An 11,779-nucleotide genomic window follows, 5' to 3' on the forward strand; every position below is an offset into this window, starting at 1 on the left:
GGCCCAGGCCCCTAGCCGGTCTGCCCTCCTCTCTCCACCTTCCAGAGTCTTCTGTTTGTGGATTTCTATATAATGCCAGTGGATCTTACTTAGGCCTGGTGGGAGAAGAAGGGAACAGTGTATCCACCTGGCCTGCCCAAAGTGGAAGCCCGCTGGCTGGTGTGTCGTACTGAATGCTGCTTTCGTCATTGTTTTCTTACCTCCCTCACTTCTTTCTATATAAAATGTTTTTAAGACGATGGTATAGTGATGGACAAACGCAATAACGGTCGATAGAATTTCTATTTTAAAGGAGTCTGTAGCCCAGCAGATGAAATGAGTATAGTTAACTAAAACATAAGATATATGATGTTGTGTCCTAAGGAAGAAGAGACGGTTTTCATTTACATTGTCCCTTAAATTAATACGCAAACAAATTGCCAGGGAAACAGATGCACACACACCACCTTGCATCTTGCCTCACTGGCCTTGCAGAAAATTCCAGGCTCTTGCTCTGCTCTGTGCTTACTTTGTTAAAGTTTCTTGTGTTGTCCTAGTATAAATATCTGTGTTCAAAGACCTCATGTTAAAAAAGAAAGTACTGTTTTTCATATAATAAGTTAAAGATAGGTTTATTCAGTCTCTTTTTAGATCATACAAACCAGTAGTCTAGAAAGAGGATATTTCAAACATTAAATCTGGGAACATAAAAGGTCTGTGACTTCCCGTGCACCCAGGAAATTTCCCAGCTTTTCTCCCAAGTTCATGTAGCAATAAACCGAAAAAAGCAAATTACAGTGGTCTCCAGTGCCACCCAAAGAGAGTAGTTACTGTCATTCAAAGTTCTTCCCCCTGTGTCCCAAGAAGTCCAAGAGATGAATTAGTTCATCCTATTGACGACCACCAGAACCTTCTGCAGACATCCACTAAGATCATGCTGAAAGAATGATTAGACTGGGCATGGTGGTTCACGCCTGTAATCCCAACACTTTGGGAGGCCAAGACAGGCGGATCACTTGAGGTCAGGAGTTCGAGACCAGCCTGGCCAATGTGGTGAACCCCTGTCTCTACTTAAAAAAAATACAAAAATTAGCTGGGCGTGGTGTTGGGCGCCTGTAATCCCAGCTACTTGGGAGACTGAGGCAGCAGAATTGCTTGAACCTGGGAGGCAGAGGTTGCAGTGAGCCGAGATCGTGTCACTGCACTCCAGCCTGGGTGACAGAGTGACTCCATCTCAAAAGCAAGCAAAAAAAAAACGAATGATTGAAGGCAGAAGGAGTTGCCTCCTGATCTTCTGACATTGGCCACCCTTCCTGTCTGGACAACTCTGAAAAGCAACCAGGGAGAGGCCTCCTTAGACTTAAAGAACCTGGGTGATGAGCTTGTCCCTTCAAATAACACACAAACAGGAAAGAAAGACAGTTGTAAGAAATGCAAGGGCTTAGGTGATTGGGGGCTTATTGATAAGCTGTATCTCCTTCTCAAAAACAAAAAAGAAAGCAATAGATTGAAATTCTGTGTAAAGTGTTGCCCAGTGCCGCACTTTGCCTGTCTGGTATTTATTGACAGTGGTGCTGCAGCGAGAAAAGCGTTGTATTCAAATCCATGACAAGCGCTGATCCCGCAGGTTTGGTTGCGCTGATGCGTATCTGTCGGTCCCTGGGTGCATTCAGCATACACCGATTCCGTCCCTGCGAGGCGCCTTCTGATAGCGAGGTGTGGCATTCTGTATTACTCTAACATTTTGGTTTTATTTTTAGGCTCAAATGCTTAGTTTTCACAATAAAAAAAAAGTTTAGTTAGGCCTGAATGAAGAGCAGATTTCTCATTTCTAGATTCCAGGTTAGGTAAGAGGGCTTATACCTTGAAACGTCAATAACTCCTGTGTCTGTCTACACTGTGTACAAGTTCTCAGTAATAAGCAAGAAAGTGAAACAAAGCTGGTTTGGGGAAAAGCCTAAAGTGTTGAGTCTTCCTTTCTTGTATTCCTAAGCCCAGTTGATAACACCAGAGAAAAGTTTCATGCCTTCCCTAAGCTAAGCCTTCTAGGAAGTGGAACACTGGCCAACACTGTCTCCCTTGTAGAATCAAGTTGCTCTCCAAGTTGCTTTTTTTTTTTGAGATGGAGTTTTACTCTTGTCGCCCAGGCTGGAGTGCAATGGCGCAATCTCAGCTCACTGCAACCTCCGCCTCCCGGGTTCAAGCGATTTTCCTGCCTCAACCTCCTGAATAGCTGGAATTACAGGCACCCGCCACCATGCCTGGCTAATTTTTGTATTTTTAGTAGAGACAGAGTTTTGTCCTGTTGCTCTTCTAATATCAGTAAAAGCCTTGCCCTTCATCCCTACTTGTTTCTCTTACGAGAGAGAAAAATAGGCTTTCATTGATTGTCATCTCGTTCCTGTGTAATTTCACATTTCACATTAGGCAAGTTCACCTGTTGGAATAAAAAGTCATTGCCCTGTGGGCTGTCTGAAGTACATGGGCACTTGAGTCTCTTTCTGTCCCATCAGACCTTTAATTACTAATTTTTACTAATTTGTTCATCGTCATTTAGCCCAGATACTCCAGCTCTGATTTGAGGAGGCCTCCAGTAGGTCACTGAAGGCATTTCTGAGATTTTAAATGAGCTAGAAGGAACCCAGAGACTTTATTCACTGGCATGTGAATGAGATCCCTGTGCACAGCATGGTCGTTGCTATGTGTACGCATGCTCTGAACGTTGTAAATGCAGAGATTATTATAATCACCAGGAGCATTTGCAAAAAATATAAACTCCCCATTACCAGCATCTGTGCCTTTTATTTCTGAAATGTATGGCAACTGCTTAAAAATCTATACTCCATAATTTAACGCTGTAAACCTGTACATTACACAGTAAAAATCCACTCATCTATAACTAAAGAACACACAAAACTCTACCTATTCATTTTGAATTTTACCTATTCATTCAGCTTCCATCAGTCAGAGACAGTGCAATAAGCAGACGGCTCAAGTGATCAATTGACATTAATGAAAAAATTTCAGGGTAGTTTATAGGCTTAGTCCAGATTAAGCTGTCCTTTCTCTACTTCTCTAGACCTGAATACCTCCATTAGGAACTACCAAATCCTCACCTGAATGCTCTATCAAAATTGATTTAATTTTGCCCTGTGCTAAGCGTGTCATATATCTCATCATATTTCATTTCTTTACAATTAGTCCATTTATGAGAATTCTTTAACATTAAAAGTGATCTGCCAGCAGCTCTCAGTTATCTAGGAATATGTTTATAAAAATTAAACCACCTGCGAAGTATGCTGTTATCTAAATAATCCTTGAAAGAAAAAATAGTCTTCCAGATAAAGTGGCTTTCTGGGCTCATCACGATTTTACCGTTGGTGTCTCCCCAATTTCCTGGAATTCTATGTTCCAGGGAACTAGCTGTGTTCATTCTTTCAGTCCCTCTTGGCCTTAATAATTCTTATTGGTCCCTGAAGTCTCAGTTCGAAGCCCTTTCAACACCCCTGTAAGACTGACTTGGTTGCCTGTCCTGTTTGAGCCCTTAGCTCTGCATCCATATGTTAATATCCCTGTATCCTAATAGTCTGTTGACTTGTCATCCTTCAGATTCGTGGGGTGCCCAGAGAGGGAACCTTTCCTTTGTTCACTGTGACATTCCCCAGAGGCCAGCCAAGTGCCTGCCACTTAGTAGATGCTCAATAAATATTGGCAAGGAAATGTGTGCGCAGCTACACTTAAATGTGAGACATGCATCGGCCACCTTCGCTGAAATTTTCTGTAGAGAAAGAGTTACATGAATATTTTAGTGCTGATACTCAGTGGTGATTGAATCACCATCATGCCCAAGTACAGATGTTAAAGACTGAGCTACAGTTTTCCCTTTGAAGTGTAATGTCTGAAAACTACAGTTCTCATTCCAACACTGTCTCTAACTTGCTGTGTGATCATAGTTAGATTGGCTAGCTTTTCTGGGCATTAACTTTCACCAGAAAAGTAAACTTCCTGGGAAAGTAAAATAAGTTCTATTTCTATTCTGTCCTGTTCTGTGGATGTCATTGAACATAATGGTTGAGCCACCTGTCCACGGTTTAATGGCATCCACAGAATAGAACATCAGCCCTCTGCCTATTTAAAATGTGTTTTTATGAGGCCCATGGTACCTTGAAGACTTTGAGTCCCTCCGCCTGTGCCCTCCTGGTCTGTTTTAATGTACTATATGTGGATTTGGCTCTGAAAGTGGAATTGGCCTGCAGGCCCCAGACCAGAGGTCCCCTTGGTTTCTTCGCGACCTAGAGCCAAACACTATTTCACAGTACTCCCAAATCCCCCCAGCTGCAATCAGCCTTTTCTCTAGCATCTGAAAAGAAAGTAAAATAACATGTATGAGCGCTATAGAGAAAGAGAAAAATGATGTAAACATAGCATGAAAATATAGTGACAGTTTTCTATAGTTTATCTCCTGCTTTCAGTATGTATACAAGACAGATCTGTTTACTTCGTGGTTTGATAAAGTCACCTTTGAGTCTTGGTTGAGCGTGGCTTTGCGTTGCTTACATCGTAGCTAGCGCTCATCTGTAATTTAAAAATAAAAAATGACACTCACATTGATACTTTTAAAGTTAATGGTTCATTTTTATTGCTGCAGTACTTATTAGGGAATATTGTTGCTTTTGAATCTGATCAGAAGATAAATTATTCCTGCTCTTAACATTAGTCTTTTGAATCTGATCAGATGATGAATTATGCTTGCTTAGAAGATCAGTCTGCTCAAGGCTACCATTTATACACACTTTGACTTTTTGCTTTAGATATTTTCAAGATAGCTAAATAAACCATTAGTTTAAGAAAACAAACTGCCTGTGCGAAAGTCGCCGACAGGTGTTGTTGGAGACATAGGATCTTACGCTTTTGCTTGGCTATTAATGTCCTTGTGGCTTATGGCAGCCCTGGGTGTAATTCTTCTGCAAGTGGCAGAAATTCCAGTTTGTGGAGCTCACTTAAGGCTCTCATGGTACCACTGATCTTCATCATTGCCCGGGGCCTGCAATCTCTTAGAGCCTCAGTGACTCCCTCTGGACTATCGAGATCGTCTTGGTAAACAGGAAGGAGGACTGCGGTTAAACGCAGAAGTCCAGTCAAATGACATCTCTGTGAATGAACCAGATTACTATATGAAGCAAGCTGCTGAAGAGACAGAGATGTCCAGCGGAAGGGTCTTAGAGCTTTGGAGTGGGTCTCTGGATGCTTCCTCCTGTAGCAAATTCAACTGAACATTCATTGAATGAATGTCTTCATGCCCTGTGTGTAGGTAGAGAAAGGCTGAGCAGGACACAGTGGGACAACAGATCTGTGTACAAGCAACACCTCGCTCTGGGCAGTGTGTGTGTGTGTGTGTGTGTGTGTGGGTGTGTGTCTTTTCCTTTATGGAAAACTGCGCTGTCCTTGGCATATCTCTCTTGAGCATCTTCTCACCCATCCTGATGGTGAAATGCCAGACCTTGGCAGGGAGGTGAGGGAGCCTTGTCTTTTAGTAGACATTCCTTTGCTTAGTGCTCAGATGAAGTCTCAGCATAGCTCAGGGAGGACCTGGCCTTGCCTGGGGTGGAGGGTGAGTTGCCCTCCCAGCAAGGGGCAATAAGCTTGGGAAGCAATTCCTGCAGCAACCCTCCTGTTCCAGCTCTTTCTACCCAACAGAGTAGGTATGTGAATTTCAGAGTAGCCAGAATGCCCTTAGCCAAAAGCTCTTGTATTTGTATTGTTGGTTTTGTGGTGGTGGTGGTGGTGTTTAGAGAGGCTCCTGCTGTGTTGCCCAGGCTGGAGGGCAGTGGTGTGATCACAGCTCACTGCAACCTCAAACTCCTGGGCTCAGGTGATCCTACTCCCTCAGCCTCTGAGTAGTTGGCATCACAGGTTTGCACCACCCTGCCCAGCTAGTTTTTAAATTTTTTGTAGAGACCATATCTCACTGGATTACCCAGGCTTGTCTCAAACTCGTGGTCTCAAGCGATCCTCCAGCCTTAGCCTCCCAAAGTGCTGGAATTATAGGTGTGAGCCACTGTGCCTAGCTGCAAAAAGATTTTAGTAACACAGAGATTAGACAGTCATCCAGCTGGGTTGGTATCTCTACCAACAATCCCCTGAATTGAATGAAACAAGAGCATCCTCTTGCCAGGTTTGGCCCCGGGATGGAGCCTGCTGTGATGCATCTGCGTACCCGGGTGCACACCGCCCCGTCTCTAACCTGCCTTTCTTTTTCTGCAGGACATTGACGGCCAGGCACTCCTGCTTCTGACTCTTCCGACGGTGCAGGAGTGCATGGAGCTGAAGCTGGGGCCCGCCATCAAGTTATGCCACCAGATCGAGAGAGTCAAAGTGGCTTTCTACGCCCAGTACGCCAACTGACTCTCCCCTCGGGAGGTGGCCCGTGATGTAGGATGCAGTGTTGGTAAAGGTTTCCAGGACTGAAACTTTGATTTTCCGGGATGTGTTCAATGGTACAGACACTAAGTATCACCAGAAAACCAGAAGCCCAGGATCTCCTGCCTCTGCTGGCGTGTGAGCTGTTTCCGTGTTTTCAAAGCACAGTGAGGCACAGCAGCAGTTGCTTCTGGGGAGGTGCCAGTTAAAGTCACGCGTCAGACCCTGCCGGACGTGGGCCAGCTTCTTGGTTCACCCACATTTTGCCTTTCTCCCACCCCAAACCAGGCAGCTCCCTTGAAGCAGGGTTTCCTAAAGTGAGGCCTGCATTCTTTGTAAAAGAAGAATGTCGCCAAGGAAGAAACCTCACCCCGTGCCATCATGTTACCTGTAATCACACGGGCACATTTATACATGCAGTTTCCTGTGGATAGGCGTGTGACCCTCGTTGAATGGCACCTGCAGTTTCATCTTGGTGGCAACTCCTTTCTGCAATGCAGCTGGCAGTGACATCCTTATAAAAAGATATGCTAAAGCTCTGTCCTCCGTTCGAGGTGCCTTTTAGGAATACGGGGAGTGAAGGAAGGCCGGCAGGCATCTCCGTGCAACTGGATGGTTGGTTGGTTGGTTGGTTTTGTTGTGTTTTTTGAGAGAGAATCTCGCTCTGTCACCCAGGCTGGAATGCAGTGGCGCGATCTCAGCTCACTGCAACCTCTGTCTCCCGGGTTCAAGTGAGTCTCCTGCCTCAGCCTCCCAAGTAGCTGGGATTATAGGCGCCCACCACCATGCCCAGCTAATTTTTGTATTTTTGGTAGAGATGGAGTTTCACCATGTTGGTCAGGCTGGTCTTGAACTCCCAATCTCAAGTGATCTGCCCGCCTCGGCCTCCCAACATGCTGGGATTACAGGTGTGACCCACCGCACCCCGGCCCAACTGGATGGTTTTTGATTAAAGCTTAGAACATCTGTAGAGACACACTCTACCCAGTCTTTTCTAGACCTCAACTGTCTCCAGTGTTGTAGTTTAATTGTAGCTGGATCAGGCAGTGAGTCTTTTAGGCAAATGTTGGATTATATATCAAAAGAAAAGCTTAGTTTCAGAGAGCAGGAAGGGAAAGAGATGTGGGGGAAGCATTTCATGAACCAGCTGCATCCGCTTAGAAGGATCACTGCGGCAGGTCACTGAGCAGGCGTCCCTCTGAGCATCCATTCTGTCTCGTTCTGCCCCAGCTGGCCGCATATGCACCAGGGACAGTGCAGCATGAGCCCTGAATCTGGAGGCAGCCACTTGGCACCCTGGTTTTGCTGAGAACTAACTCTGAGATCTTGAGTGACTTCTCATCACTCTGGACCTCGGTTCCTGTGAAGTGACAGGTGTGGACACTGAGGGTGTGGTGGTGAGCACGCTGTCTCCCGCTGGCGTTCATCCCACTCATGCTGGAAAGAAAGATCCAGAGCGGCCAAAAATGAGAAAAAGAAAGAAAAAGAAGGGTCTGGTCCCAGTTCTGACCCTGCCATTCCTGCAGCTCTTTCTGGCTTTGAATTTGCTTGTGGAATTTCTTGGGCAGTTGTGTTAAATCCGCCAGGTCACATACAAAGCTGTGGCTGCAAGAGTTGGCTGGCCTCTTGGACCAGAAGCCATCTCCATATCCTCATGAGCGACTCCGTATCTCCACTCAGACCCAGTGGACTACAGTGTTCCTCTGTGGTGGCTGCCAAGATGCCTTTTTAAACTTATGCAAGGAAACCAAACCCTCCCACAGTTCCTGAGCAGACACTGGAAGCAGAGGTTTCACACCCTTCCTGCTTTTTCACCGTAATTACCTTGAGCTTGTCCCTTGGACTAGAGTCTCCACAGTTCCAGTAAAATTCTGCGGTGGGCTGATGAGCTGCTTGCATTTCTGTGACATTTCCAGATATGATTCTTGGTGGGATTTTGGAAACTGTGATTGCTCAAGCTCACCCTTCTTAACACTCTGTAATGGTTACAGAGGAGAATGGAAAACACATATTTTATGGATGAGGCATTTTGTTCTCCCCTGCAGTCGCTTTCTAGAATCAAGTTTTAGAGTTTGGCTGATGCATCTGCCTGGGGACCTCAGATGGGAGGATTGTGTCATTTGTGCCCCGACAGAAACGTCTCTGGGATCCGTGACAGGCTTGCCCTGGGCATCTCTCCTTTAAGCTCAAGTTTTGACCTTTCCGCGGTTTTCCACCCCTGCCTTCTCAGCCACATGCTTTTGGCCTTAAACGCTCAGTCTCGTGGAGTTAAACTCTGTCAAACGATTGGAAAGGGCATCCATTTCCAGATCTTTGGCATTTTCCCTGCGCTGACTCCTTGATGATCCTTCACTGTGGCCTTTTCAAGCTGAGCTGTTTCTGTTGTATTTGAGACGAGGATGAGGGAATGTGGTGGCCGCAACAGAACAAGGACTTGCAGCACGAATGTCACTTCTGTCTCCCTTTTCAGTGGTGGCACGGAGGAGGAGGTGCTGCGTTGGAGGGAGGAGATCCTCCAGGAGCTCTCTGGAGCCCACCCAGGGAGCTGGAGTTTGTGGCCCGCCAGGAGCCCAGGAAGGATACGACCACTGTCGCAGGGGAAAGTGTTTGCTTCCCACGAAGCCAAGTGCCCAAGACTCTCCGTATCCTTCACCCTGACAGTTTAACTTCGGTGTTTCTCTGTGCAGTTGCGGTCATCATGGGTGAGCACTCTGTGTGCGTGTGCCAGGGAGGAGACGACTGTGACCACTGCACACGAGGGCACGGCCTGGCGTCACCATGAAAGTTGTCTCTATGCCTTCTCTCTGGTCCTTGAGGAGAGCCCAGAAAGATTTTAGGACCAAGGAGGTGCTTTTCCTCCAGCTGTTGCCAGTGTCCTTCTGAGCTTGGATTCTCCAGGGATTTCCGTCGTGTGGTGGGTGGACTTCACATCAGCAGCAATTCTGGTACAGAATTGTAATGTGTTTTCATTTCTCTGTAGGATTCACCTCTCACAGCGTCTGTCTTAAAGATAGGGCCGATTTCATGGAGCAGTTTTCTGTGTGTGTCCTTGTTGCTTTTGGCAGAAAAAGTGGATTTGACATGTGCGCCCCGATGCCACCCTAGCCCCCAGGCCAACAGTGTCATGGTCTAAACACCAAGAAGTGATGCCCTGCATTCCTTCCCTTGATGGTACCGTTTCTTCTCCGTCTCTCTCTGATGATCCTTTGGGACCAAAGTCCTCTCCTTCGTGCGCCCACGTCCTGTGGGCATCACGCCACTTGGAACTTCCTGGAACTGGCCCGGTGGACTCTCCAGTCTGCGCCATTTGAAAACCCTGAGAAAGAGACGCCACCTCAACTTAAATCACGACAGCCCATTGCTCAGTCTCACCCTAAACTCACGGAGGTTGTTTCAGCTCCTCACTTCTTGACTGCATTTGTACTATGTTGAAAAAATATCCTGTCCACAAAAACACCAACCTAACAACCTAGAAAAAGAACAGGGTACTACTGGCATCACAGAACTTCTTTGCCTTTCAAACAAAAGCAAAACACAGTGAACTTCACCACAGAGCTTCAGAGTGTGGGGGACTCATCCATCACTTTCAAAATTAGAGTCATTTGATCCAAGTTTGGGTCAGACACAGTATTTGAGCTGCACGGCTTCTGGGTTCTCCTACCTTATTTGATCAGATTCAAAAGATGATTTCCTGTGTTTGTTTTGATTTGTTCCTCAGTACGTTAAAATGATCCACGCCTTGAACACTGCCCCTGTGACCTTTACTGCCCCCTCTGGGAGGTTGATTTTGATCAGCCCTTTGAAGATGGGTGTCGAATTTATCTCACAGAATTTTGAGTGTTGTATTCGGCAAGTTCTGAGATTTGCCCTCTATCTTATGCCAAACACCCCTTTCTAAGAGCTGTCCCCGCTTAGTTTTAGAAGCACTAGGGGTTTTCATACTTATTTTATAGAACACCCATTTATATTTATTTCTGTGTATAGAACTAAAAAAAAAGCAGTAGTGTTAAAAATCTTTGTTGTGGTTTGAGCATCTTTGCTGCTTTTGGATTAAGATGGTGAATCAAGGCTCCACCTCCTCTCTCTTCTCTCTTTAGAAAGCTGTGATCACGTGTGCAATTATCTGAAAGGAAACATAGTCAATTAAGAAACCTGTAGTTTAAGGAAGAAATTGTTAGCGAGATATCCATGCTGCCCATATCCCGTTGGTGCAATAATTAAATAGCAAAGGAAATCTGTATGGGCAACTATTAGAATTCAGTAATTCTTTTGTTTATTGCCTTTTTCTGTTTAAGAGTCTTTTGGAAATTAGTCCCTTTCACGTGGTTGAATTCTTAAGTTGACCAGTTCTTATAGCTCTTATCACTAGAATGGTTTGCAGATACCCCAAACATACTATGATAAAATCAAATTGTGCTACTTTTGACCCATGTAATTTACCTGAAAGTTGTAAGTGCTGACATAGAGTACTGCCTTGAATTTTGGTTGAAAACCTCTCTAGTTTCAATGATAAATAACAACTCAAACGATTCCATATTGTTTGAGGAAGGGGCTGTAATTCTTCTATATGGTTGGCACCAAGTAATGGGAATTTGGCCTGGTGAGTATGAAGGTCGTGCTGCCTAACCAAGGCAGAGCAGTGCTTTTTGTGTGGCTAAAGAGATGTGCTGATGGAAAACGGAAACTTCTAGGACAATCGTTGGCTAAAAATCACCTTAGGATGAAAAATTTGAGGCAAATTTTTTTAAATGACAGAAAAAATAATCATCTCACTCGCTCGAAACAGGAGCCAGCATGATCTCTGGAAACATCAACTATCCCTCGTGGTGAATGTTGAAAGCCCTTTCACTGTTTTGCATTCTAGTTTGAATAGTTTGTATTGAAATTGGATTCCTATCTTGTGTATGTTTCTGGTGCATAAAAGGGAAAAATTGGTGTCGTTACTTTTGAAATTTGCAGGACGAAGGGCATGCTTTTGGTTTGCTGTAAGATTGTATTCTGTATATATGTTTTCATGTAAATAAATGAAAATCTATATCAGAGTTATATTTTAATTTTTATTCTAAATGAAGGAAAAAAACCTTTTTACTTGAAAAATAATTGTAAGCCACATTGTTAATAAAGCAGAAATAAATTCTATGGTGGTGTTTCGGTCTTTGTGTTGAAGGTTATTCAATATTATCTTTAGCGTCTGCATTAGTTATTTTGGTCGGAATTTTTTGTTTTGTTTTTGCCACGCACTGAAGCCTTATTTCTAGGTTGTTAACGACCACGACTCTCAAAGTCCTGTGTGACCTCTCAGAGTCACCTCCTAGCTCCAGAATGGAACTTTCTGGTCAAAGAACTTGTGTTTATTCTTTTTAGTTGTTAAAACATTCTC

General features: G+C 44.7%; 1 protein-coding gene across 3 annotated transcripts in view; it reads left to right on the forward strand.

Annotated features, from left to right (window-relative positions):
- SFMBT2 (Scm like with four mbt domains 2) overlaps positions 1 to 11,538 on the forward strand; it is a 259,882-nt gene extending 248,344 nt beyond the window's left edge. For all 3 annotated transcript variants that reach the window (XM_033208309.1, XM_033208308.1, XM_033208311.1), the window contains one exon: positions 6,244 to 11,538. In XM_033208309.1, coding sequence (XP_033064200.1) covers positions 6,244 to 6,384 — 141 coding nt within the window. In that variant the 3' untranslated portion in view covers positions 6,385 to 11,538. The remainder of the gene's footprint in view (positions 1 to 6,243) is intronic.
- The last annotated feature ends 241 nt before the right edge of the window (positions 11,539 to 11,779 follow it).

Source organism: Trachypithecus francoisi, unplaced genomic scaffold, assembly GCF_009764315.1.
Source record: "Trachypithecus francoisi isolate TF-2019V2 unplaced genomic scaffold, Tfra_2.0 Lachesis_group9, whole genome shotgun sequence".
NCBI classification, from domain to species: domain Eukaryota; kingdom Metazoa; phylum Chordata; class Mammalia; order Primates; family Cercopithecidae; genus Trachypithecus; species Trachypithecus francoisi.